Below are 27,990 nucleotides of genomic sequence, written 5' to 3'. Positions count from 1 at the left end.
TTCCCCTAGGTTGGTGTACGGTTAGAGAATGCTGAAACTTTTGTGCAGAAGATTTTTGGGCAGAAATCTGCTACTTTCAGTGACTATTTTTTTGCAAACACTAATGAAAGAAACCACAAGTCCGAAAACCCAGTGGAAACAACAGGAAAAGTCAAGCAGAGGAAGCTGACTTCGAAGCGATACAGCCCTGCTGATCAGCTTGTGACCCAGTCTGGCAAGCCAAAGTTGAGAAAAGCTTACCAGAATTGTCCTGGTAGAAAGTACAGTAAGATGAATGAGTTAGTCAAAAAGGTAACTGACTATGTGGATCTTGGAAAAATTAATGGCGTTCCCCAGGTAAACTTAGAGCCCCATCTAGCGCTGGGCAATGGCTCTGTTTGACTCCTTTGCATAAAGCATGTGTGACTTGTTCCGCTCACTTGCAGAGAACTTAACAGCTGCATAAACTAAAAATCAGCAAGGAGTCACATCTTCAGTATGTCAGATTTTATTGTCTCATAACAATGACTCTCAGCCAGGAGAATATGTTGCCTGTGTTTTAGGATTCCTCTCATTATTTTGAGCTCTGATCCTTTTTATAGTGCTGTTCTTTTGTCTGTTGACTTCCGCAGCACTGTAAACAGCTGCTTGATGTTAAGTTCCTGCGTCATGCTGTTTGTGTTGTGACTTCCTAGTTTGATGTTGAATGTTACATTAGCTCTTTGTGAATTTACCCATGTTTGGAGAGAGCTATGTTCTATGTATATAACAGGAAGGCTTTAGGAATTTACTTCAATTGGTGATGTCTTGTCTGAAAAACTTGGGGACCACAATTCATTTAGTCTTAGACCATCTCTCTTCTTGGGACTCATCTTAGAGTTTCTTCTTAGAGCGTAAGCTCACATGCATGTTGTGTTGCTTTTGTATTGATTCATAAGGAGGGAAAAAGCATTATTAGCAGTTTATTTAGCAGTCACAGCAGCCATAATGTATTAATTTAGATTGTATTTTTCAAAGCTTCATCTGTTTGTGGGTATGTGTTGCAATACTTCTTTTGCCCCGTTGTCCTAGGACTAGACATCAGCTGTGTTCATAGTGAAAGTCAGCTTGTGTGACGTGGAACTGAAGTTTAGCTGGAAAGAACAGATACTAATCCAGGGTCTTCAGTGGTCTTGAAATATTTATAAAAGCAAGCCTAATGTCTGTTTACTAATAACATAGTCTGCACTGAGGAATTGTTCATTATGAGTTTGAAAGGAAATTAATATAAACATCGTTATTTTCCTGATTTATTTCTTTATCACACTATCAGTTCACTGAGAGAACAGTGAGAAAGGAGGCACTGAGATGTAAGCTAAGCATGAAAATCTTTGGAAATGAACTTAGCTTCTTGGATTGTGAAGATTTAAGGAAACAAATGAAACATTATTCTTTAAGTCTGGCTGCGTTGGCTGTTAAACTTCTGAAGGTAAAAGGAATCTTTTTTTCTATTTGAAACTAAATGCCTTGAGAAACTACTTTGACAGATATATAAAAGGTACAAAATACTACTTACTGTTTCTAAACTGAACTCTAAAAGACAACAGTATATATTTGGTTTAAACAGCATTCAGCACATGAGGCAAGGATTTGTTCTGTTGTCTGATGGTTCTTAACTCTTGCTTTTCCCGTTCAAACTGATCCATGCTTAAATGAAAAATAATTCTTTCTTCAACTGGGGTAGGACTAGTGTCTAACTCATGCCCTGGGCAGATGCATGCTTTGGGCTGCTTTCTACCTTATTTCCCAAATCAGCTCAATTAAAAACACTTTCACAGCAGACAAATGCAGTGGATAGTTACATCTGGAAAAATTCTTGGAGGCTGACTTTATTATGCAAAATAAAATTCTTTTTTTGTTTGTTTGTTTGGGCTTTTACACCATAGGGGCAAGAGGTCCAGTTTAATAAAAGGATCAATTTGGCCACTGAAGAATTTCAGTTTCCAGCAATTTCAGGCTTTCCTGTTCAGCTGGCAGTCAATGCCTCAGCAGCAATCGACATAAAAATCAAAGGGAATGCAGATTTCAAACAGCAGTCCAATTTCTTTCTGAATGGATATATTAAGCCAAGGTAATAACAGCTGCAAACGTGTCACACATATTCCTGATGTCAAGTAACAGTTTCTGACATGAAAGTTTTGTGTGAATGTCTGTTGTAATCAGTTAGGAGATTCCTGAACAATTCAAGCAGTCATCAGCCTTACACTGCTGAATAGTTGCTTTGCTACAAGGACACCAGTGGTTTCTTATCCTGCCTGTCTGATTTTGACTTCTGTTGCTGTGCTTTTCCAGTACTGTTTTAAGCTGACTATTCCTCATTATCTCTAAATCAAATTCCTAAATGCTTGTATGCAGATGATTTTTTGAATGCTTTGCCTGTTACGAGGATGTCATTTTGGATTTTTCTCAGGGTCAGATATAGTTACAGGTTGTAGATCTACAAACCAATGGATGATTTAACCCGCTCTTTCGTTACCAGGCTATTGTAGCTTTTTGTACGTACTGAATATATTTACTAAGCTACACTAAATGCTGTATAGACAGGGATACACTTACAGCATGATACTTAGTCCTAATCGCTTTTCCTTTCCTGATATTTCATGATGAAGTATGGATTCACCTCCCTTACTTAGATTTAGTTAAACTATACTATAATTCACATTAGAAAGTGTATATCTGTGTCCATACAATTTTTTTTCAATTATTTCCTGAAACAAAACTCATGGTTTTAATCCTAGAATATACTGTGTTACAGCATCAAACGCTATGTATTTATTGAAGAGGATGAGCGGCCTATGGTTTAAATTAAGTGCTTTAAAAAGAAAGTGCTTTTCATAGAATATGTATCTGAATCTTTCAACAGTGCATTTGTCCAGCTTTCTGTCCAGATGGGAACTGTGGGGGCTCTGGGACAAGCTGGCCTAAGCTGGTTAACAGGAATGAGAACATCTACTAGTCTTGATGGGGGTATCCAGGTGAAAAAAGGGCAAGAGCTCAAAGTTTTCTTGAACACTCCAGAAGAATCTATGGAGATAATTAATTTCAGGTAAGATTAAGAGAGAGAAGACACCTTCCTAAGATAGTAACCATGATAACTTTCTTGAATCAAAACTTAACTAGCAGACTTATTAATAGAGCAGAAATATATTTTGGCAGAAAACAAATTTTCAGTCTGACTCATAGTCCAAATCTGTCATTCAGAAGAAAAGGGGAAATTACTCTGTGCAGTTTACATTGTTTACCATAAAAGCATACATTCAAATCAAAGCCTTATGATAAAAGTTCTAAATGAATTTTTTGATACTCCCCTATTTTTTCCTACTGAATGTCATAGAAAACTTTTGTCGTCACTGGAACTTTAGTGTCCAAAGAATCTAGTTCAGGGTATTAAAGTGGTGGAGGAAAAGCTTAGCATTAATTCTACAGATGGTATTTAGCAAAACACTGGAGTAATTTGGAATACAGTACTGACAAGGTGTACTCATACCCTTTTAGTGAGTTCTTAGGTTCTTTAATGTTAGGTAAAAGTTACATTGTAAAATACTACCTCAACAACTGTTGGGTGTTATGCAGATTAGTTGTGTTAATGCAAACTAGCCTTTCTAGCTCATTGTTTTTTTCTGCTGGTTTTCTTTTTTCTTTGGATTTCTAAATTTGATAAAGTCCAAATAGAGGGCACATATTGTAAACGACATGTCAACTACATGTCTCTTAGACATGACATCAGATGAGTGAAATATTTGCAGTATGTGGATTGTCGTTCTGTTGTATTTCTCTTGATTTGGGATGTTGCAGTACTATAGGATATGCAGTTCAGAAAAGAGCTAAAAGGCTTAGGACTTTGCATTTAAACCATCCATTCCCTTAGGACTCTTGGAAATTTACTGATTTAATTCTGTTTCTGTCAGCTAGAATGGATGACAGACCAGAGTGAAGGTTGGAGTAATTACAGACCTGTATGTTGTGCATTATTTGAACAAAAGACTGACTGTAAAGTCATTGCATTAACTCTCTTGCTCCCATCAAGTGCAGAGATCATGATTCTTGCACAAGCAGTTCAGTGAAGTTCTGGAACTTCAGACTGGAATGAAACTGATGCCCATACGTAGCCTAAGGGGCAGGGGAGTCCAGAAGCCAGGAAGGGAGTGGAGTTGCAATAAGCTGACCATTGCCCAGAACAGAGAAATCTGATACTGACTGTGAAGAACTGTAGAAGAATCTCAAGATAGTGACAGATTAAACATGGAAACTATGAATGAAAATTGGTGCTAATTAGTAGAAATGTAGTCTGACCTTAGCAGAACTTAATCTTTCTTGGTTTTACCATTTGGGAGAAGATGGCATATAACTGAGAATTTTGTTTAAATATTGCTGTAACCTTAGCATAATTGTTTTTAAGTTAAATTCTTGGTTGTAGCTCTAAACTTTACTTCACAATGGTGGATGAGACAGAAGATTTAGATGTTTTCCAAGACCACACAGAAACCAGATCTTGCACTGGGGAGGAAGGTGAGTCTAGCTATAATGCTTGTCTTAGAAATCTGATCATTCAATATCTATAACAGATCATTCTAATCAGTAGACTTTTTGTCTATTAGTTCTGAAAGATCTTCAGTGCAATGTTCATTTTCATGTTTTCTTTGTTGTTCTAACTGAATGTTTGACTGTTGTCTTCCACCAGTGTCTGAGATTATTGGCTGGCAGCTGTGTTCTGAAATGTCATATCCTGACTCAGCCAATGGTTTGGTTTTCCCCCTTACTGGACCTTTGAGAGTGGCTGTCACATTAACTAAGCAAGACAGAGGCCTGCAGCAGTATGTTGTGGAAGCTGCGTATACCTATATTCCTCAGGTACCATTATGGCATGCTTTAGTTTGGCTTCAGTTTTAGTTTATTATGCTGATGAAAGAATGGCAGTAAGTACCTCAGTACCATATATTCAACTTAACTGGTTTTCAAGGTCTACATTATTGTTATTTCCATGCCCATTATAGTGGGAAAATAATGATGAAACAAATGACTGATGCTGATAGCAGGTACATACTATTTCCATATACAAACCAGTGTACATGAATATCAAGTCATTTAGTTAGATAAGACTGATAGAGCTGGAAGTAGAGACCAGGATTTTTGGCTTGGTGCCAGTACTATACAACCTGGCCTCATTTCGATGACTTGTTTTCTTTGTGACAAAAATCCTCAAAGCCCAAATTGTTGATTTACATTAAACACCTTGTTTGAAAGTAGAAGTTAGGCCCCAGTGAACCCACTCCAGAAGGGTGTCAATTTTAATGCTTGTTTGGGCAAGCCCAGGGAAGGAATGGTTTTCAGCTTCTGTGGGACAGTAAGAATTTATAGCTTTGTCTAAAATGATAGTTTAGGTGCTTAACAGGGGCAGTGGCTAGAGTCTTAACTTCTGTCACAGCCCAAGTATGCTGCTGGACATGAGATAATTCTTTTTACTGGGAGACAATTTGGGCTTTGGCTGTATTCAAACATTGCTCAGTATCTCTAAGATGGTGAGATAAAAGCAATAAGCAGAGTAACATCCCTTTTTCTGACTTTCTCAAACAAAAGCTGCAAAGGGAACAGGCATTTTCTTCTGCCAGAGTATCTGACGTCTGTAGGCAGGGCAAGGCTGAAACTGTCAACTAAGGCACACACTGCAGGGTCATGGCCCTGTGTTGTACCGTATCCCACCGCTGACACCAGAGTGTAAGGGCTTAGGGCAGCCCTGCCAAAATCTAGTCACTTAGGCCTGAACTATAGAGCTTGAATTTGTAACTGGAGGTGTGGTCTGATTTTCCATAAATGTTGGCAGGGTTCAGTGTGATTTCAGGAGAAGGTCAGTGTGCTGTGAAATTCGAGGTGTTCAGACAGTGTTTCCCAAGACAAACACTGGACAGGGAATGGAAAGTGCAGCCTTGGAAAATCAGAAATTGCTTGCTGAAAATCTTGAAAAGGAGATAGGTGAAAAATTACTGTAGTAGTGAAGTTAGCTGTGATGATGTGATGTAACTCAGTGTGGTAGACTGTTTTGTAAATGCTGTGCCAATTGCAAATGTGGTTATCCTTTCTTTCAGGAGAATTCCTGGATCCCAGATGAAGCTGTCCTTCACTTCTTCATTGGGACTCCAAAGTCAGATTTGAAAAGGGATCTTGGTGTTGACCTAAATTTTAGTGTACCACAGAAGAAATTCAGAATCCAGTTTATGCAACCTAAGAAAAAAATTGAGATTGATGGTAGGTTTTTCAACTACAAACCAGGTCATCAGTTAATGTCAGTTAGGAAAACTTAATCAGAATTAACAGAGAAATATATTTCAGTCAATAATCTAATGCTAAAATTACATTATTGTGTGATAGCCATTCAGTTTACTGCTTTAGGTAACACTCATTCCTGGTGGTTTTTGCATCTTTGTTAAGACTGTTATGCACAGTCAGAGGTTCAGTACCTGGTTCACAAACTCACATTAAAGAGGAAAGCTGTTATCAGTATAGGTGACGTTAAGGCTAAGAAACACAGTGGAATGTTCTGTAATCTTTTAGGTATGCTAAACTGGCCTTACTGTTCCTAAATTTAGTTTGCTATGATCTGTTAGTTATGATATGAAATTACTTGTTGCCAAGTCAGTTAAGTATTGACTATGATATTGCTGTGCATTATAATTTAAAAGTAACATTTCAATCACAGTGTACATAGAAAATAAAATCGGCTAACCCGCTGATGAAATAGAAACTGAGAGATACATGGTAATAATATAGACATTTCAGCCTCTTTGACATGCTCGTCAAGTGACACTTTGTTTTGTTGTGAGGTATTCTACCCTATCATGTTTAGAATTTGTCCCTCCAGGTGTGGTGGTTTTGGTTGTTTGTTTGTTTTTTTTTTCCCAATCCTGGTTATTTTCAAATGAATTGCCTGGAAGATTTACCTACACTGCGCAAATCTTTGTGTGCGCTGTGTTCTGAGCTCATGAAATGTCTCCACAGCACAACAAAGCTTACAAGTTTTAACATAGGCCTGAAGGAAGCGTTTAAATCACTTCCAGAACTAAGCTGGTTTGATGGAGACAGCTTCATTGTCTCTTGTCAATTAGTATTCTCAGAATGTCCTTTCAAAATGAGATGGGTATTCTGAGGACATTTCAATGCCTTTGCAAACGCTATTTCCTTTGCTCTGGTATTTACTATGTTTTTTCTTTGTAAACAAACTGTTCACAACAATGGCAAACTATCGTTTGGGTACAGTTTTATGAAGCATCACTGAACAGTGTATATCAAGAAAAAGTAAACAATTTTGTTTTTCTCCAAGGGAGAATTGAGTTTTCTAAAAATTCACGAATTGGACACCTGGAGCTGATAGTAGATGACCAAGATGTGTATTACATTAAGGTATGTTTTCAGGTCATGAGCTCTCATACTAGCATGAATACTTTAATAAAAGCACAGCAAAGAAAGGCAATAAAAAACTCACATACTGAAAAACAGTTTTGTGGGCAATTCATCAGAGAAATTACCAGTTCTCTTCATTAAATATTTTTGAGACAGACTCAGTGTTAAATTGCTGTGTTTTAAGAGCTTTTGAGACATTGCTTCTGCAAGTAATCTAAAGCAATTTTTTCACATTCAGATGTACTCAAAACCTTTGGTTGCTTCCAGTGTTAGGTCAGTAGAGAAGATCACGTTGACTCCTGTGGGCTTTGGCTTATTATCTGCATATTCAGTCATGCAGTTTTTCAGACCTGTGTTCTGACTGTGCATAAAGACTCTTGAGTAAGCCTAGGCTAATTTCCTCACTTTTGTGCACTCTATAGATGTAAGAATCAATGAGATACAGTTCTTTACATTGCAGAAATTGTTTTTGCATTTTTTTGAAGTACTAGGGACTAAGAAAGAGAATGCCAATGTCTGAACTCTGAAATGAAAAAGCAAACAAAAATGCATGTAGGAGTTTATCACTGAAACCCTACTGACATTTTTGTTTATATTCCAGGACTTGAACAATTTTTTTCATTATCCAGTTGATACCTATAGCAGGATGACGTTTTATGTGGGCCTCCAAAGCCAGTTGGTTTTAAATACACAGCATTTTCCTACAGTGAACACATTATTTAACAGATTTTTTTTTTTCTAGAGTAATATTTAACAAAGACATTTTGGATGTTTCTCACAAACCCAAATGCTAATTAGTGTTGCAGATTATTGCATTTGCATCTAGTCCAACCTAAATCTAGTTACCTCTGTGAGACTGCCAGTATTTTGAGTAACACCATATTATTTTTTGGCCCAGGATTGTAATGTTCTTAGTGATTTCAGTCACTGCTGAAGCTAGCAAGATGTGAAGGAAATAGCACCTCACACCACTGTGATTTTTTTATAACTGGAAAAACAAATCTATCCTTCATCCCCATTATTTACTAACAGCAAGTTTTATGGTCAGCAGGGGTGAAAGGAAGCTTGTTGGGGGTATAGGAAAAAAATCTCATTTCTTCCTCCTTTCCTCTCATTTCTGAAATGCCCAAGTTTATAGTATTGTTTTCTCAAAACTTAATCAATTTGTACTGTTGAGTGGCTTGGGTTTTGGTTTTGGTTTTTCATTTATTTGTTTATTCTAGGGTATGACAGATTTGCAGATGCTGAGTGGGGAGCAGAGATTCATGACCCAACTGGAGGTAAAGCTGATAAAGCAAAGCAATCCTATCATTCTGTCAGGAAACATCACTAAACAACTTGGCAAGAAGATAGCTTTTTCAGTATCCCTGAATAATTTATTGAAGGATGCTGCATTTCTTTCAGGTTAGAGGACAATAACTATTTGACATGTAAAAGTTCTGGAGCCCTTATATATTAGGGTTGCCTGACTTTGGATACCTATTTCTAAAGTTCCTTTGAAATTACTAAGACTGCTTTTTAAAATTATTATCCTTGTTAAATTAGTACTATCATGTATTTCAGAATAATAGGGGTTATAAAATAAATTGGTTTTTAAGTCTGGTTTTAATTACTGTTGAAGAGAGTGGGAAAAATAAGATGTAAAGAATCACTTAACAAAAAGATGCCAAAACAATAGCAACTTTTAGAATATTTTCTGGCTTTCACTCTTGGTTGTACAAAACAGTGCAGAGACACACATATGTCACTAAGTGTCTTTTAAGACCCTTGTTCTAAAAATCCTGAAGTCTTTTTTTTTTTTTTTTTTCCCCACAAATATGCTTAAGAGAAAGATAGAAAGTGTCAGAAAGAGGGCTTTATTATTTGTATAACATCAGTTCATTAAAACTGATGTTTAATGAACATCAGTTCATTAAAAGGTGAATTAATACAGTGGAATAAACCAGTAAGGTTAGACCTTAAGTCTAAGGCTCTTACGTTTTCCTTAATACCTTCTTACTGTAGTCTCCATGTGGTAAAGGCATTAAAATGTCACAGCATTATGCAATATTTTCAAATAAAAGTAAAATGTAACGAATGCAGAATGTCAGTTTGTTTTTTGGGAGATCATCTTCTGGTGAAATTTTCATCCTTAGCTTTCATATGGATTGCCAGTGTTTGCATCTGAAAATTGTTCTGGTCGGATTTCAAACTCTTATCCCCTGAGAACTAGGCTGCACCAGTTCTGTTGCAAAGCCGCAGCCTTGCTTTGACTTAATGTAGAAGTAAATATCCACATGTTCATATTAGGTCTTAGGTAATTAAAAGATCAGTCTGTTAGAATTTGTTTCCTTTTAGAATCAGCTTTGACTGGATTAATTTTACTAAACTGTAAGCAGTATCTGTGAAATGTGGTCTGCAGGCTGTATATGTAGTCATATACATATGAGAGAAAGAGACTGAACATTCAGCTTTTTTTTTTTTTTTTTTTTACTGCACAAGGAGTACATCATGGGATTCCTCAGTCAGATGGGATGAGACTGAATGCATTTGTGTGTTTCCCACTGTCGTATTCCATTTACTAGCTAAAGTAACTTCATGTTCTACCACTTTATAATCACTTCTACTCTTTTTGTAGCATTTCTGGAGAAAAAGGTTGATGATAAACTGAGACAATACTCATTGGAAGGGGAGACTTTCCTTCCAGGTGTTCTTGGAGTTCATGTCATTGGTCTTCTCCAGCAACGTGAGGGCTTGTGGTCTCATGGTTTGAGGATAAAGCATGGACTCCTAGGTACAGTAAAAAGAGGGGAAGTAAAAACATTCTGTTGGTCTCATTTTTCAGCAAGCCAGTAACTTCTATGACTAGGACACTCTCTTAACAAGAAATATTTCAGTTGATTTTCAAACTGTGATCTGAGGCCTAGGACAAGTTTCTCTTTTCACTTGGATAAACTTTACGCTTTGAGTCTGCATATAAAAAACAATTCATTTTTTTAATGTGCTTTTCACAAGCATGTCCAACATTTAATTAAAAATCACTACTTCAGTGGGAATTGCTCCTAATTGGTGTTCTCAGATGTCTATGCAAAATGAATAGTTGCATACATACGCTTAAAAATATGGGGGACTGTTTCTAGGAAACAGTTGGCTGTGTTCTTGTGGCTGCGGTGTATGAACTGCATTCATTTTATTGGACAAAGCAGGAGAACATCATTATATCAGAGTATTGGATAATTCTAATAGCTAGTCCTGATAGCATTTTAGGGTGATTGTATATGTAAAGTATGTTGCACATTCAGAGAGTATGTAGCAATATCACTAGTGTGAAGTTCTCCTAGACCTACAGAGGTATGACCCCATAATTTTGCTGAAAATGGCATGCTGATCAGAGTATTTTATACACACAAACAGAACATACCTGAACACTTAAAACAGTATTAGGTGATGCTGAACTATAGCTATATAATTATGAAATTATATCAAAATACAACTTAAGTTCTAAGTATATAAACCCAGTTTGACAACTGTTCTGCCTGAAGTGGTCAGCAGGTGAATGCTTGTAGAAGTGCTGAATTTAAAAAAGAAAAAGAAAAAAGTAATCTTACTCATTGGTTGAAACTTCACATTCTTTATTTTAAGGTTTTTTCTCAGTGACCACAAGGGCTAGAAATTCATTATTGCTTTTTGTTTAAGATGTAGCATCATGTAATATCGTGATGTTGGCTGCTGAGTGGTTACAGAAAACCATCAAATATTGTGAGAGCCCAAGAAAGCTGTGAAGGTTGATCACGATTAGTTTATAGTCCTTTTACTTAAAAAGAAATTTTACCTAAGTAATAAACTTAGTGCCTGCTTTTATTTATTTATTGCTTCTGAAGAAAAAGTGAGTGAAAGAACACGGCAACATGGTAAACATCTACAGAGAGCCTTTGCTTTTCTTAAACAAAATTGGCCTAAATAATTTGATCATTTTCATTCCACTCTTAATACAAAGTAGCTGTTTCAAATTGTCTGAACTTAGAAACAAATTTTAATAATGTAAACAAAGCCCATGTAAAGCCTATAACATCATTGTTCCTAGGACTTTCATTTGTAGTACAGCTTGTGGGGTAAAAAAATTTGTAATGTCTAACTGATTTTTTCCAACGTTTTACAAGTTATTTTGTATATACAGAGTGTCTGTAGTTGGAAGTGCAAAGCTATTGATTGCTGTTAGGTTGGACTTACCTGAACTTACCTTCCTGCTACACGTGTCAGAAACAGTGTTTTGACAACAACATTGTAGTCTGTAAAATGTGTCTAGATCTAAGAGCAGATAGAGAAATAATTTTTGAGCTAAACGTCATGGTAATGCAGATATACCAGTATTGGTACCAATCTTCACAAACTTTGGTCAGTACTTTTAGGTTGCAGAACATACTGCTAGACCTTTTACATGAATTAAATATCTACTTGTCTTTTACTTTTTACTGGGGTAGTGCTTTTATTTAAATAGGTGTAAATCACTTACCTAGCAAATATGAACTCACTGTTCTTAAATGCACGTTCATTAAATGTGTGCTTTCCTTTGGATTCGTAGGATAAATCAACAGGTATATATCTGTAAAAATAGACAAATCTCACTTTTAATGTTTTTGAAAAATAGAAATCTTGAAGCCAATACTGGATTTATACTAATAACATTTTGAAAGTTCAGTTCTGATTTATTTGAATGGGTAACTTTGTGATTTAACTTGAACAGGAGAGGCAAAAAACCTTCATCACGAATGCAGGACGCGGCAAAAGATTAAAGTGGAGACAGGTGCACACGGCATGTACAAACTTGATATTGCACATGAATTTCACTGTATGCAGACTCCGACCTATAATCACAAGGTAGAAATACTGACCAAAGCACTTGTGTGCTTGTGAGCTGAGTACGTTTGTGTCACTTGCATACTGAGGGGCTTAGAGCAATGTCCAAGATACCATTTTTGGATCAGTCTTCTCATCTTGTTTCTCTTTGCTTTCTGTGTAGACAAAGATATCTTGTCAAGTTACTAATTTGTGCAGTCCATTACATCTGTAATTGATGGAACTCTCCAGTGATGTCATTTTTAATGTCTTAATTCACAAAACTTCTGCAGAATGTTTGTTACAAAAATTTTTGTTATATATAAAAAATAGTATTAATAATTATGTGATTTATCTTGTTCTATCCTTTTAACTAAAAGTCAGGAACTCTCTTTGCTTATTCATCAGAAGTTTTATGTCTGGAAGATAAGGCATTTTATAATGCTTTGTATTAATTTTCTGGTTCGGATTTGTATGCTTAGAAATTTCAGTGTGTGACCCTTTCATGCAGAAAGCAGATCTGTTTAAAAATTCTTGCTTCAGAGGCAGCATGAAGGCAAAGGCTAATGTAAAGGCAAATCACCGTTAAAACTGGGTATTTGCTGCAGAACAGAGTGCTGGCTGAAAAATAAGCTTCTGAATTAAAGGAAAATTTCAGATTTGCTTTTGGTCTAAGTTGGACTGAAGCCAAGAAGTGTTAGGATTTCCCATGAAGCAAGATCTTGCCAAGCTTTGCAGCTGCATGGTGAATCCATGTGAGGCAGTCCATCAGGAGTACTTGATTCCAGTAACCTTAGCTTTTGAGAAAAGTTGTTTGACTGGCACCACATAGACAAAAAGTTTTGGGCTTTTACACTGAATTTATACCTTTTGATGGAACATGATTTTTCTGTGGAAAATTGCTACCTTTTCTGCTTTAGTCTTGCTTGCTACTTGGGAATATTTCTACGGGCAGTTAACAGCAGTGAATAAAAGTGAAAGCGTGGTTTACAGGAAAAAAGTGGTTTTCTGTTCTTTAGGTTCATATGAAACATGAAGTGAGTGCATCTTGGGTTTCCTCTCAGATGGAAGTGAACTATGGGAAACACTGGGATGAAATAAACAACAAGAAGAAACTGCTGATCAGCCAAACATTTAAGAACAGTTCCAGTTCGTCTCTGGTCAACTATTTCATGGAGGTAATCATGATTGTTGAAGAGGAAGACCTTCACTTCCAATATTTAACAGACAAACTAAGAAAAAATTTAGGATAAATTTATTTGTTAAGACTTTTCTTTCCTAACTGTGTTATGTATTAATAGTGTAAGTCAGATATTCAGACCTAATAAGTTTGAGTTAGTAAGGTTTTAACCCAGGCACATGTTGGTCACTGACATTTAAAATGAAAAAGAGAAAGCCAGTAGATGAATTTTTCAAATACTAAAAAATTTTGGGTGTATTGCGGTCTGAGTTTTTCACAGAGTTTGCACATATAAAATGATGGCAGAGATTTGTGAATGTTGCTTTGCTCTCACATTGTGGAAGGAGGGTGCAGGTTATAACAACTCAGAATATTACTGCATTTAGGTGAAAGTTGACATGGAATGCAGTAGCTGAACTAACATCAGACCTGTTATTTTTTTTATTATTATTATTATTTTTAATAAATTGATTTCTACCCTGGATCAGTAAAAAGCTTTCCCTTGTAGTAAAGTATAACTAAAAGCCTCAGAGGCAGTTTATGCCTTCTTTTGAAGTACATTCTATGGGCTACAAAAAGAAAGAAAATAATTATTTGTATGGGCATACCCTGTTGTCTTTTGTTTTATTTGTAGAAAGTTCTTACAGAAGCTAAAGAAACAATTCCTATAGATTTTTGTGTTATTTCTTAGAAGTTTCAGATCTTCTGTTATTGTCTGAGAATAGGTAATAGTTTTCTGAGGTGGGCTGTTACTACTATATTTCCCCGTAGGGGAGTACCTGTAAGCATAGAATTTGCCTGTGGTCCCAGCACAGACTGACCTAGAGTTACAATCTTTTTTTTTTTTATCTTTTTCCCCCAGCAAACTAAAAATTGGTGGAAATCTTCTGGTTTGAATCTCCAGTAGGTGTAACAAATGTATATTAGAGAAATTGCAGTCTGTAATTGGTCAGCATGCATGAAAAGCTCTGAAGTGAATGGCAGAAGTGCAGAGCAGAGGCACTACCTGTGACCTTCCTGCTACTGTGTGTGTGGAATTAGCCTAGATGAGCCTGAAGATAGGATCGTGTTTTGATTTAAATTTGCTTCACTTGTTTTCCAGTTTACCATGCAAGTCCTGGAAAAACAGGTGAATTATAGAACCCAGCTGCAGCACTCGCACAGCTCTCAGGTTTATTTGCAGAGCAGCACCAACTTTGAGGTGCAGTATAACAACCACGTGCCATTTGTGGCGGGACTGCAGTGGAAAGACGCATCCAGAAATGGCCTGAAGAAGTGGGAAGGTGAAGTACCACAAACCAATTCCAGCCTGTGCTTAGAAAAGCATGCCTTGAAAGTTGCTGCTGGTATTTTGTGAGGTGGTTTTGTGTGAGTATAACAGGATCATAGAAATACTGGTTGGAAGAGACAGACCCTGGAGGTTATCTAGACCAGCCTCCTGCTCGAATCAGGACTGTTCCTAAAAATAGATTACATCTACTGGGGCTTTGTCTAGCTGTTTTTGAAATCTCCAACTTCCCACAGCCTAGCTGGCTAGCCTCTCCCCCCGGTTTGTTAAGCTCTCAAAGTGCAATTTGTGGCCGTTGTCCCTTGTATTGTCTGCTTCTTTTGAAGGGTTTGTGTGTTCCTCATCTTTGCCATTTACTTTCAAGTTAGCTATAGGCAGCTATTAAATTCCCCTGGTCCTTTGCCAGACTTAACAAGCCTGGCTCCCTTTCTTCTTGTCACAGGTCTATGCCCTTTATCATGATAGCAGCCCCTGCTGTAGCCTTTCTGGTTTCTCACCACCCACCTTGATCTGGGTGCTTCAGCACCAGATCCAGTGTTGCAGGCATAACCTCTCCTGTGCTGTGCAGGGTGGGATAGCTGTCTGATGCCATGCTTCTAATTCAGGCCAGTAACGTCCTGTTAGCTTTTGACTGAGATAACTGACCAAGTAGTGAACCATGTTTTAAAAAAATCCTTTGCTCTAGAAAGCGATGAAGTTATTTTTAAGAGCCTTAGAAAATGGGACACTGAGCAGAATGCTGATAGTGTATTTTAAGCTATAAATTAAACACCTGTGTATATGTATGGATATTTTTTTAAAAATCACATTTATCTTAGACGTTTTGCTTCATGAAGTACAGCAGGGAGCAGGCCTTTATAATAAGAAGAAGCTGTATTTTACATTTTTAGAATTCTTTCCCAAATAGGAGTTAAGTTACAAGTTGTGTGCCAAAAATCAGTTTTCTGCCGTTTGGTTCTGAAGATGGATTGAATGCCACTACTATTTATGCTTCAGTGGATAAAGCCGTATAAATCAGGGCAATGACTGGCTGAATGCGTACTGAATTTGCTTTTGAGACTTATTTTTTTCAAATCTAGTACACACCATATGTGTGAAAACTTGGATCCTTATTAATGCAAAACAACTAGCTTAATACAGTGGTCCGAATTACTGGATGGTTTTTCTGCTTGTTAAGGTGAAACAAACTAAAGTTAGATTAATTCTGAAGTTTTAAAAATTTGGAGATTACTTTGTGAGTGTCTGTCATACAATAGTCATGAGTTACTGAACTGTATCACAAGTGAATGATATGATTTGATAAATAACCAGCAAAATTTCAAGTCTGCTAGTGAAATTTCAGCAGCTTGTCAGATATAAACATTCTGGGCTGTCTATAAACTAGTTCCCAGAACAACCTACAAATCTTGTTCAAAATGTTTGTGTTGCAGAGTTAAATTTCTGTGTTGGCATCTGTCAGAACAGCTTTGATTTAGGCCATTATTGTAATTATGTGAATAATGGTTACAGACTTACAGTTCAGGTAAAGATCTCACGTTTTGTTGCAGATCATGCAATAGAACCCTTTCCTGGTGCCATCTGGGTACTGGACTTCATAAATTTCCATTTATTAGCAAACCTCCCTATATGTTAAACTGTGTGGTATGTTATGCTAGTGAAGGACATTCATTTCATTATATACCATCCAGGGATTTTGGCAATTGGAAGAGAATAGGTTGATAGTAGCATTTTAGCCTCATTCCAAAACTCCAGCATCTTACGAGCTTTGTTGCAGAGTTAAAATCTACTTAGCTTGAAATTTCATATTTCTGCCAGCTTTAATATATGTGCTTTTCAGGTCAATTAAATATAGACACCCCATGGCTATATCTGTATGCAGCTCACAAACTACATCAGTCTCAGCGTTCTGCTTATTTATTGACTGTGGAGCTGACAACTGGAAAAGCTTTCTCCATTAAGAATCTTATAGTGGAACTAGTCTATAAAGATCAAGTCAATGAAAAGGAAGGGAAAGTCCACATTTACACACCAGCTACCACATACCTGCAGGTTAGTAACATGGTGCTTCCTATAGCGTTCAGCTTTGATCATAGAGCTTTGTGGTAGACACCCAACAGAACTGTCATCTTACTGAAATAACGCTTGTACAGCAGGCTGTGTGAAGTAGCTTGTTTAAGAAACTCATGCACTGTGTGCCGTCTTAGAGTATCTTGAAATGCTTATGTTCATTTGTTTTCTGTGCTTGAATGATGAGCTCGCTATTTTTTCTCTGGGGCAGCCAAATCAGCACAGCCAGGGTGTCTTCATTAGCTTTGAAAAAATGTTAGGGCCACCACCTTTCTTCCCCTTTGGAACAGGAGTCCATTGCTCCCTGCACAAAGCCCAAATACTTGGTGGCAGATTCTGCCTAGGAGCATACAAATAATAATTACTATTTGAAAGAACAATAGTCAAACTTCTAAATAGGAGCCCAGTGATTACAGCATTCACCTAAATTTGAGGCATTAGATTTAAAGGCATTCTCTGCCTGAGAAGAATGTAACCTGCCTCTTCCTGGAGAGTGTCCTGTTCAATAGGCTGTCCTGTAGTTCATGGCACTTGCTGCCTTTTGATATGTCGTACTGTTGCTAAAAATCCTCCATGAGCGTTTGGAGCTCAATTAATATTAGAGTTCTGATCATGCAGAACACCTTTGCCACTGGGGTGTTTTTGCTGCTTATCCCACTGTACCTCTACAAAATGAATAAGTATCTCTACAGGTAGTTCTGCAATGTGATCAGATTCAGTAGGAAAAATGGTAAGCCTGTTGCAGGCTAGAGTACTGGATAGTTCAGTGGTTAGGAATAATCCTGAGAAGTAAAACTTTCTTTTTTTTGTTGTGACTTAGAGGATGACTCCAGTCTCCCACAAACCTGTGAGAGAACCTTCAATAACAGGTTCTCCATGTGTAGTCTGTCTTTTCTGTTGGAATTCTTTCACTTTCTACGAAATGATTAAATATCCATCAGGTGGAATCAGTATGCCCCGAATTTATGGATTCTAAGCTTCCTCCTGATTTATTTTTAGACTGTACTATGCAAGAGGGGTTTAGAACTGATGTTATCACAGCTGCTGTGCATTAAGCAATATGATAAACCTCTGTCACTGTGCAAAGTTTAGATTCCTCTTGGAGAAGCCTGATTTCGTATCTGCTTCTGTATGAAGGAGATGAGTGCCTGGAATTTTTGCCTTTCTTTTAGAATCCACTGCAGTTGTCTAAATCTTTAACCAAGCTTTATGTTTAAGGTCCTTATTCTGAACTGCAGCTTTCCCTTGTTAGATTACTGCTGGCTGAGGCACAGTGTGGAGGATTGTCAGAAACATTCTTGAATGAGAAAAAATGTTCATTGACTACATTCTTTTCAACTGTTTAGCTTTTTCTCTCTCCCTTGCTCATTATGGCAATTCAGAATATTTTGATAGTAGTAAAGCTGGCACACTAATTCTAATAGTTCTTGTAAAGATGATCTCCAAGAAAATGTTTTCTTTTCACCTCTGTGCTGTGCTGCTGGCACAGTAGGATTCTGTCTGTCCTAACTCAGCCAGACTAATGTGTTCACCTTTGTTTTTCAGGCATCCACATTTAATCATCTTGGGAGGAATGTTCTGCATAGCTATAGTGAAATTATATCTCTGTGGAATCAGCTTGTGAAGAATGAGGTTCATTTGGAGAATAATGAACGAGACAAATTTCTCTGCTTTAAGATAAAGAGTACAAAGCAGGAATTTAACTTCACAGCCAGCTATCAGAATCTGCCAATGGTAAGAAAGAATTTCTGTGACTCAGCACTGTGTTTTTCAGGTCTGCCACCTTCCTGAGAGATGTTACTGCTAGGGTTGAAACTTAAACACCTCTACTGCTACTTCTATTTCTGTCTGTTTTGACAATCTGCAATATAAAACTGCGTTCAAAAATAAAATAAAATAAAAACTTGTGTGGTGGAGTTCTCGCGTATTTGGGAGGCCGACTACAGACAGGAAGTCAGAGAGGAGAGGACAAAGAGAGACTACATGGCTAGAAAGAGAGCTGTAGATGGGATTACTTACATTCAGATGCAAATGTCTGGCAGATGTGGAAGATTCTACTGTCTTGGAGAACCAAAATATCTTGCCTGCTACTGAGTGTAGTAATACGCTGGGTTTATAAGCTATTTTAGCCTCTGTGTCCCTTCCAATCGTAAAGTCATTTTTGCTTGCTTTGATGTCTGCAGCACAGGAAAGGTAATCAGCAGTTTGTCCTCTGAAGAGACACTTGGATCAGTAATTTTGGTCAGTTCCTTGCAGGATGTCTTAAACCAAGAAGTGTTTTTCTCGTAATAGCATTCCATGGTTTGAAATCCAATCAGGTTTTTTATGTAAGTGTACTGGTACCAAAGCTAAACCTACTGCAAATAGATTACACTCAAGTGATACATTGTAGGGCATTTGTCTTCTGCTGAAGTTGGCTTTCTACTAATGTCACTTCTAATCTATGGAAATCAGGATTAAAAGTGACGTAAAAAGGGGTTGATCTGTGAAATGACAGCCTCACTGCAATCTGTCGAAGCATGTGGTTTCTATATTGACATTCCTGAATATGAATGCAGTAAATCTGATGAAATTGTTCTTTCCTCTTCTGGTCTCATGATTTGAGTACAGCCTAAGAAGACAAACTTTTCTGTGAAGACTGTATGGAGAGATTATAAAAGTCTGCCTGTCATGCTGCATTTTGAAGGTCAGATAGAAGAGCTGAAGAAGGAGAAGATGATCTATCAAAAACGTGGAACCCTCCATTTCAGGTTCAGTGGTCATATTATTTCTGTCTCTGAAGAATGTTTTGGCCTAAATGTAATGGGCGTCTTGATGCTCTTGGGAAATGTTCTAGGCTTTACAAAGTGGAAGAGCTGCATGCGCAAAGCCTGTACTTCCTCCCATCTGGCTCTCTGGACTTGCTGAAGCCAAGCAAGCCAAATTTCATTGGCTGGTTATTTGCATCCATGAGCTTTTCTTTTCTTTATTGAAATGACAGTGAACAAAGTTGTCAAAGGCAACAGGCCACGTGTGCTGTGGCAACATTTTTGTTGGCAATTCTATTGGCCGTACAGCCTCCTTTCATGAAAACAGCAGGATTTATGGTATTGACGTGCGGAATTAGACTCTATAACTCGAAAGTTATAAAGTAGGTATGTTTATTGCGCGCAGATGCACGGGGGATCGCTCCTCCACAAGCGTGCATACCCGAAGTGACGAACCATCTCACATTTATACAATGAAACAAATGAATATTCAATTAATGCCTATACATATTCGTTACCTAAACCCCGCTTCGTATGTTAATTAGCTTATCAGTCCGTTTCCTGGAATGTGGTGGTCTTGCAGGTTTGTAGGTGATTCATGTTCTTGTGACCATCTGATCTTCTCCAGCAAGGAGACTTAGCACTCCCTCCCTCTAGATAGCATTGGAATATCTCTCATCCTTTTCTCATTCTTTTTTTAATAGCCCCTTTGTTAGAGGAAGAAGAGCAGGCGTCTCCCCGTCTCCCCTTTGTTAGAGGAAGAAGGGCAGGCGTCTCCCCGTCTCCCCTTTGTTAGAGGAAGAGGGGCAGGCGTCTCCTCAAAACTGTAGTTGTCTCCTCAGAGCTGTGTGCCTATGTGACCAGACACCGCACCCATGACTAGTCACCATACCCACATTCCTTGAGCAGACATATACGATCACAATTGATGTCCATTGTCCCCATTTCACACTATTTCTCCATATCAGTATATCCAAATTTGGAAGTGGTGAGAAGTTCCAAAATGCAGATATAATCCTCTGTGCCAGCCAGATGCCTTTTTTCTAGTCCTTAGGAATAATACAGCTACTCTAAAGCCAAAGGTGTCCCTCTTAAAACACATAACAAATAGTCTTGTTTAGATTTTTGAACGTGTTTCTATTTCCTGATGAGAATGAGTGTGCTCCTTCCAGAGACTGGCTGTCTCTGAAATGTCCCTCTTCATTACCCGTTAGCAAAACACAGCTTGAAGGCCTTGGTAAAAATGTATACTCAGACTTGAGCCATCTGGATCATCTCTGGGGACATCTCAGCTTTCTTAAGGCGTAGTAGGGTTAATAGGAGTGCACAGTCTCCCTTGGGAGCCACTGTACTTCTTGGAGATCGCTGAAAAACCGGGAGATGCCTTATCAGTAATGGAAAAAAATATGCATAAATGAATAACAAAGAGCTGTACCAGATACTCTTAACATGTATAAAGGCAGTCCAGTGTCTGCTTATAGAAGTTAATGCATTTTTCCAAGACATCCAACTATGTAAATGTACAGAAATATTTAATAAAATCCATAACACATTACACTGAAGTAGTAAACTACTATGAGGACTATGTAGTGCCTGAACATCTGTTGCACAGGATTCTTGGCAAGCAGATATTCTTACATTGTTTCTACAGAAAGCATAAAATATGGGTGAGATTTTGAAAGCTGCCGTCATAAGTTTTTGGACTGTGTCCCTATTTGAAATGAAGTCTTGGCTGTGCAGGTATATAAAGTGTACATACTGGTTATGCATGTCAGAATTTTAGAGCATCACCCTCTCCCATGCTTTTCCAAGCCTTTCCTGAATCCTTGATGGAAACTCTTTATCAGAAATTCTGGTAAATCTGTGTAGTTTGTATGAAGTTGTAATTACACTCTAGTGTAATTTCTTAGAGGTCCTGGTCGTATGTGTTTTGCTTCTGTACCTGACACTGATGGTATCTGCAACTGAAAATTTTGGAATTCACACTGAACTTAGCATGATTTCATTTTGTAGTTGTCTATTAAGATCTTTTACACTTTTCTTATTCCTTGTTTTGTTCCAGGCATCCTTTTAAAGTGCCCATTCTGCAGAGCTTCCTTCTGTGGGAGACATTTACTGTTGACAAAAAGCAAAAGCACTATTGCATGGAAACAAAAGTTTTGATAAATGGGGTGGAGGAAACAGTTCAAACTCTTACACTTGGTTACCAACCTGAAAACCCCTATGTGAGTTATGTAAGAATTTCCTGTAATCTGACATACCCAAAAAGCCAACAAATGAGTGATTTACTGTATATCTCTTACGTTCCTTGCATTTTCTCTCAAACTTTTTTTTAGATTTGTGCTGGCTTAACTCATCCTTATAACTACAGCTTGTTCCCCAAAGATGTTGAAATATGCATTTTAACTCACAGTCACCAAAATGTGAGTGTATTTTCCATTAAGTTCATTTAGAATGAGAGGTTAATTACCTGCTTATTTACAGTTTATTGTCTTTTCAGACCCAACATGTTATAGGTATGTAGTTACCATGTAAATGCTGCAACCAGAAATTCAGAGGACAATGATGTGGTTGGTGCTTCCCTAATACATTGTTTTATATAGTAATATATTACAATAATGTGTCTAGTGATATAATAATATTAATATAACATTTAAAAATATTGTTACCTTTTAATATTATTAATAACAACAAGTACTGGGAAGGAATGGATTCAGGGTTCTCATCTTTATCTAGGTGTATCTATTCATCTTTCTTACCAAATGCAGTTAGTGTTTTCCTTTTGAGCTTTGTGCATTTTTCATTCTGAGCCACAATGTAATAGCTCACAAGTAATTCATTTTTCATAATGTGTAGGGATGATTTATCTCATCTTTCATAATATACAGGGTTAATAATGCTATCCACTTATTCACATTCTTAACACGTAGGTGAAGCATGAGCTTGAGACTACCTTGAAGGTCAATAAGGAAGATGTTCTCAGCTTTCTAGGGAGATACCAGGACAAATCCAGTCAGGCAGATTTTAGACATCTTTTACACATTGATGTAGCACATTCATTCCAGGTATTGGTGGTTTTTATTTATGGTGTTTTATTTTTTTATGTCTTGGTGGCTGTTTTGCTGCATTGTCTTTAGAATTATAATTGGTTTGTGCTTGTAAACTTTCTAGTTGAATAAAGTCCTGGCCGTGACAAAGACCGCAAGTATCTCAGCAGATCAAATCATAATTTGTATCAATATTGTCTTGTAAGAAACACACTGACCTTTTGTTTTCATACTGGGTTTACTGCATTTGATTATTTTTTTTTCAGTGTCTTTGGGTAAAACTGGTAAAATTTTATATACACATTTGCTTATATGCATCCTTCACTTCATGCTAGAAATTCAGACATCAAATCACGTGAGGCAGTTGATGGGAATGCAGTGATTATGTTTACATTTTACTCTGTCAAATAGATTGAGTTTCCACAAGCAATGGGCCTAAGTGGAGAGCTGTTTTCCAGGCAGACTAAACTGGAAGACTTTGACTATGGTGTGAGTGTAAAAGCCATCATCAACAAGAACGTGTCTTCACAGGTCAGTTCCCTGATTATTACAGTCTTGTTGCTTGAACTTGTGGCTTTTGCAGTTCAGACACTCAGACCTGTGTTGAGTCTCTTGCTTGTTGCATGCATTAGGAATACATGTCACCCTGGGAGCTGTTTATCTTTGTACTAAAAATTGCTTTGCAACTACTTTCAAGTATGGGAGCACAAATGTATTTATGTGTTTATAGTACAAAGTTCATCAACTCATATGGAATTCGATGAGTGGAGTGGAGAGGTGTAAATTTTTAGGAAAACAGGTAACTTTTCATGATTAGAGTTTGTTCTGGCTATATGGCTACATGGTTGGAATAGGTGGCTTGTGTTTTTGGCTGAAATTCAGAAAACTGACAGTCAAGTTGAATTGTACTTCAAATTCAACATAGTTCGTAACTTTTTGTTGAAAGCTCTAGCATGGTAAAAGGCTTATATGCAAAATCAGGTGTCATCTAGCTTTTATTTCCAATTCAAAATGTTCTTTCTCTAGGATTAATTTTATCTTGTGTGGTGAGTTCAGATAAAGATAGGGAGCTCACTTACCCATTACTTTCATGGACAAAATAGATCTCAACTTGGGAAAAATTAATTTAATTTCTTGTCAAATAAAAATAGTTAGATGGTGAGAAACAAAGACAAAACCTAAAAACACCTCTTGCCCTCTGCACATGCTCCCCCTACCCCCCGTTTCCCAGGTCCAACTTGTTTTCTCTGCAGCCTTATTCCTCAAGCTTGTGTTTCAGTATTCTGTATTATGATTTGAGATCCTTAATGTCCTGTTCCTCTTTTTTCTATACATAGATCCAGGCAGTGCTGAAGAGTTACAGTGAGAGCAATTTCAATGGCTCACTCTACCTCCATTCCAATGGAAGGGACATGCTCTTGCTGGAGGTTGATATGAACAATGAAAACAGAAAGAATGCCAGAGTTGTTGAATTGAGGGCTTTCCTCCATCAGACAATCCTGACAAAGCCAGAGTCAATACAGTTCCAGCTCATGGGCAAAATATTTCTGACAAGGTAGAGAAATCAGAATCTCAGTTAACAGAGGAACTGAAGAGTGTTCTGTGATATGTATTTAAATGTAACTTACTTTCATATAGCTGCAGCAGAAGCCACTGAGCCAATGCCATTTCATGCATTATCCCTCTTACTGAAATACTTTTGGTCTTTATGTTTCATAAATTGGTATAATTATGTTAATGAGTTCTAGGTGCTTCCCTAGGACTTTGTATAGAGATAACTTGAATGAACAGGTGGTACTGTTATTTTGGTTTTAGATAAGCAGCCGTTTTTTCCACCCATCGTTTGTCCTCTCAGAAGTAAGGAACTAATATTTACAAGCTATGCCAGTGGGAAAAGGACACTTCCTAGTGTTTAGCATAAAGTTTTAAGTCTTGTGGAAAGCTCTGAGATAGCATAGAAACTTGGCCCTCCCAGGTTTCAGCTGTCTTCCAGCTGATTTTTCAAATTTCACAAATACAAGTGTGTGCAGTGAAGGTGTTGATGTTTTTGTAGAGGTCCAGTGTTTAGTGGTTTTAAGAGTTGGATAGGATAAGGAGAATGAGGAGACAGTTAAAGAAATCAGAAGTTACTACAATTTAATTGAAGCCATTATATTTACTAGTAAAAGAAAAAATAAGATAAAAGATCCAAGCAAGATATTTAATGTGCTTCTGCAGCTTACTGCAGTCTGGGCTTCCAGTAGTACATACATTTGTTTCAATACCAGGATAGGCTGTAGCAGAGCAATTTATGGCAGCTCACTTCACAGGAAGTAACAGAACACTTAAAATTTCTGGAATGACAATTTATTTGGGATTTATTTTACAGAGAGGATAGAGAGAAAAATAAAAGGTTGACTATTTCTGGGAAACTGCTAAAAAGACGCAGTCTGCACAGGCTTCAGTCGCTGACTTTAATGAAATGAATCTTACTTCCCTGAATTACATAGTTTGGTTCTTCCCATCAAGTGAATTTTCACTAAGATTTTGCTCTTCATCAGTCTTTCAAGAGAGTTCCAGTTTCTAGAAGAGATGTCTAACAATATGAAAATATGATTGCCCCACTTTTAGGCATTTTGTGTGGTATACTTGAGTCTAGAAAGTCAGACATTTCAGTGGACAGTTTGTTGAAGGCAATGTGAAAATTGTGTCTCAGTCTTCTACTTGAAACACTGCAAACTGGGTTTCTTGTTGCTCCAGCAGTTTTCCCTAAAAAGCTGTGCTGTGTTTCTCTGACACTGTTCAGATCAGGGCCAAGATACAAGGAACTAACTGTTAGTTTATGTACCAGACTCAGATGGTGGTGGCATTTAAAATTATTGTTTAATTTAATTGTATTTAATTTATTAAATTTAATTTATTCTCAATGCTGCTTTGAAGTCAGAACTGAAGAGAGATTTTGTATTGTGACAGAGAGGAGTTCATTTCCAATTCTGCCTAACTCATCCAACTCTATAATTTTCATTTATTAGGGATCATAACAAAAACATCCAAGAAATTTAAAGAACAGTCTGCCAGTATGTGAGGCTTTACTGAATAGTGTTACTGAGTAGTTTTATAAACATCTGGTGGATAGCATGTAGTTACTGCAAGGCATCTGATTCCCTGATTCATAGCACTGGCACAAGTGCCCAGGAAGTCTGTGGAGTCTCCGTACTTGGAGGTACTCCAAACCTGACCACATGTGCTCCAGAGCACCCTGCTTTCATTGATTCTGCTTTGAGTGAGAGGAGGGCTGTCTTGACAACCATGAATAATAATAAGATCTTACTAGCAATTTTTATCTCTGTCTTTTTAGACTTTTAATATCTTCTGAGATGAAACTTAATGAAAATAGGCTTCACGTGGATTTCATGGGAGCCAGGGAGCAGAAAGTTGGTTTTGTTTTGTCCCTAAATGGAAGAGTTCAACACACATTTGCTGAATTAAAGGCCATACCTCATCTTTCTCTGAATGGGTTACTGAAGTGCAAAAACAACGTTCATGATGGTACTTTTTTACTTTGTGTTTTTCGGCTAAGTCTGCAGCTATCTAAGGAAGCTTCTTAATTTTAATGTATTCCTTGCTGAATTGCATACCACATTCAGCTCTGGGCCCCCAGCATAACAAGGACATGGACCTGTTGGAGCGAGTCCAGAGGAGGACCACGAAGATGGCTGGAGCACCTCACCTGTGAAGACAGGCTGGGAGAGTTGGGGTGGTTCAGCCTGGAGAAGAGAAGGCTCCAGGAACACCTCATAGCAGCCTTCCAGTACCTCAAGGGGCCAACAAGAAAGCTGGAGAGGGGCTTTTTACAAGGGCGTGTAGAGACAGGTCAAAAGGGGGAATGGCCTCAAACTGAAAGAGGGCTGATTTAGATGAGATATTGGGAAGAAATTCTTCCCTGTGAGGGTGCTGAGGCGCCGGCACAGGCTGCCCAGAGCAGCTGTGGGTGCCCCATCCCCGGCATGTCCAAGGCCAGGCTGGACGGGGCTGGGAGCCACCTGGGCTGGTGGGAGGTGTCCCTGCCCATGGCAGGGGGCTGGGACTGGGTGATCTTTAAGGTCCCTTCTAACCCAAACTGTTGTACAGTTCTGTGATTCTATATAATGCATAAGAGAGTATTTAGCATGCAAACAGAACCGTTGGTCAGTGGGTTGAAACTACTTTTTAGTGAATAGTTTGATAATTTTCTTATTTTAATTGATTGAAGGAAATAGTGGGTAGTGTCTTTCCTATGCAGGTCTTCTGAAATCTGTGTGGTGGGCTGACTTGAGGCCCTTACTCTTCTGAATGGCTCCATGGGTAAAGCAGGTCACTGCAGAGCTCCAGAGGGATCCTTTGGTCTGGATTTACACAAGTAATAGGTCATAGTCCCTCTGTAAATTTTCCTTCAGAAGGCAGTGCAGTGTACTCCATGGCCTAAAGGCACTCGCAGCTTGGGGAATAAAAACAAACAGCTGCCATAAATACTGTTATGCGATTTGTGTTAAACACAGATGCTTCTACTAGTAGAGAAACTCTCTAAACACAGACACTTCTACTAGTAGAGAAACACTCTCTCAACAGTAAACTGATCTGCTCTCTTGATTAGGCTAAATTACCTATTATAATGGAAATTCTTTTACTTCCTCCTGTTACTAATGGTCAGATTATATGTCGCTTATGAAATTCTGGTTATTTCTGTCCCAAAGGACTCTCTCCACCATAATAATTTCTGCCTGTTACAGGTAACGTCAACGTGATGGTCAACAAAGCACTGTACGGACTCCATCTCAGGAACAGACATGTGTTTGGGAATACCACCGTACACAGTATCACTTTTGCTATGTTTCAGAATGGCAGTCAGGCAATACCAATGGAGGCAAAACTGAAAGGACACCTGGAGCTGAGTAAAGAGATGAAAAGGGGGCTAGCTAGCTTCCAGGTGGATGAGAAAACCCTTTCTGTAGATTTTTCCAGTATCATGAGTCATGGGCACAGCAGAGTCAGTGGAACTTTCACACATAATATCAGCTTTTTTAAAAATGCAGGTATGAAGAAAACGAACTTGATGGTGTGGGGTAACAGAGTGTCAGGGTGAATTTATCTAATTGAGTGCAGTCCAGTGGAAACATGTGAGTTGCATTTGCTCACACCAAAACAAAATGTGATCCAGTCTTAGCAAGGTTCTTTTTAGTATCATTAAGAAAATACAATTAAATATATACAGAACTATTTAAAAACTCTTTGAACTACGTCAGAGTAAATAATTTCTTTCTTGTACATCTGTGTTCCTGCATGCTGATCGGTTCCTCTAGGCCTGTTTTTATGCCTGTTTTGATTTAGGCCAGAACTGAAACATTGAAAGCTATTGAATAAATCGCACTGAAGGCTGAAATATGCCAGGTGTTCTTTCCCAAGCAAACCCAAGGG

The 27,990-nt window shown here is 37.8% G+C and overlaps 1 protein-coding gene across 1 annotated transcript in view; it reads left to right on the top strand.

The window, feature by feature from the left end:
* The window catches only part of LOC308063603 (uncharacterized protein), a 109,460-nt gene that overhangs the window by 37,319 nt on the left and 44,151 nt on the right, over positions 1-27,990 (top strand). Inside the window, exons 16-38 of the mRNA XM_080386787.1 lie at positions 10-291; positions 1,292-1,447; positions 1,905-2,089; positions 2,882-3,064; positions 4,436-4,527; positions 4,700-4,869; positions 6,102-6,261; positions 7,334-7,413; positions 8,637-8,817; positions 10,031-10,186; positions 12,137-12,270; positions 13,248-13,406; positions 14,511-14,691; positions 16,534-16,745; positions 18,309-18,497; positions 19,374-19,513; positions 21,573-21,744; positions 21,847-21,933; positions 22,441-22,575; positions 22,969-23,088; positions 23,895-24,112; positions 25,895-26,085; positions 27,306-27,608. Of these exons, the coding sequence (XP_080242913.1) occupies positions 10-291; positions 1,292-1,447; positions 1,905-2,089; positions 2,882-3,064; positions 4,436-4,527; positions 4,700-4,869; positions 6,102-6,261; positions 7,334-7,413; positions 8,637-8,817; positions 10,031-10,186; positions 12,137-12,270; positions 13,248-13,406; positions 14,511-14,691; positions 16,534-16,745; positions 18,309-18,497; positions 19,374-19,513; positions 21,573-21,744; positions 21,847-21,933; positions 22,441-22,575; positions 22,969-23,088; positions 23,895-24,112; positions 25,895-26,085; positions 27,306-27,608 (3,886 nt within the window). The remainder of the gene's footprint in view (positions 1-9; positions 292-1,291; positions 1,448-1,904; positions 2,090-2,881; positions 3,065-4,435; positions 4,528-4,699; positions 4,870-6,101; positions 6,262-7,333; positions 7,414-8,636; positions 8,818-10,030; positions 10,187-12,136; positions 12,271-13,247; positions 13,407-14,510; positions 14,692-16,533; positions 16,746-18,308; positions 18,498-19,373; positions 19,514-21,572; positions 21,745-21,846; positions 21,934-22,440; positions 22,576-22,968; positions 23,089-23,894; positions 24,113-25,894; positions 26,086-27,305; positions 27,609-27,990) is intronic.

The sequence above is a fragment of the Falco punctatus genome (genome assembly GCF_963210335.1).
Source record: "Falco punctatus genome assembly, chromosome: 4".
Classification (NCBI taxonomy): Eukaryota; Metazoa; Chordata; class Aves; order Falconiformes; family Falconidae; genus Falco; species Falco punctatus.
Note: the sequence above shows the minus strand (reverse complement) of the source record. Positions and strands in the feature narration are given on the sequence as shown.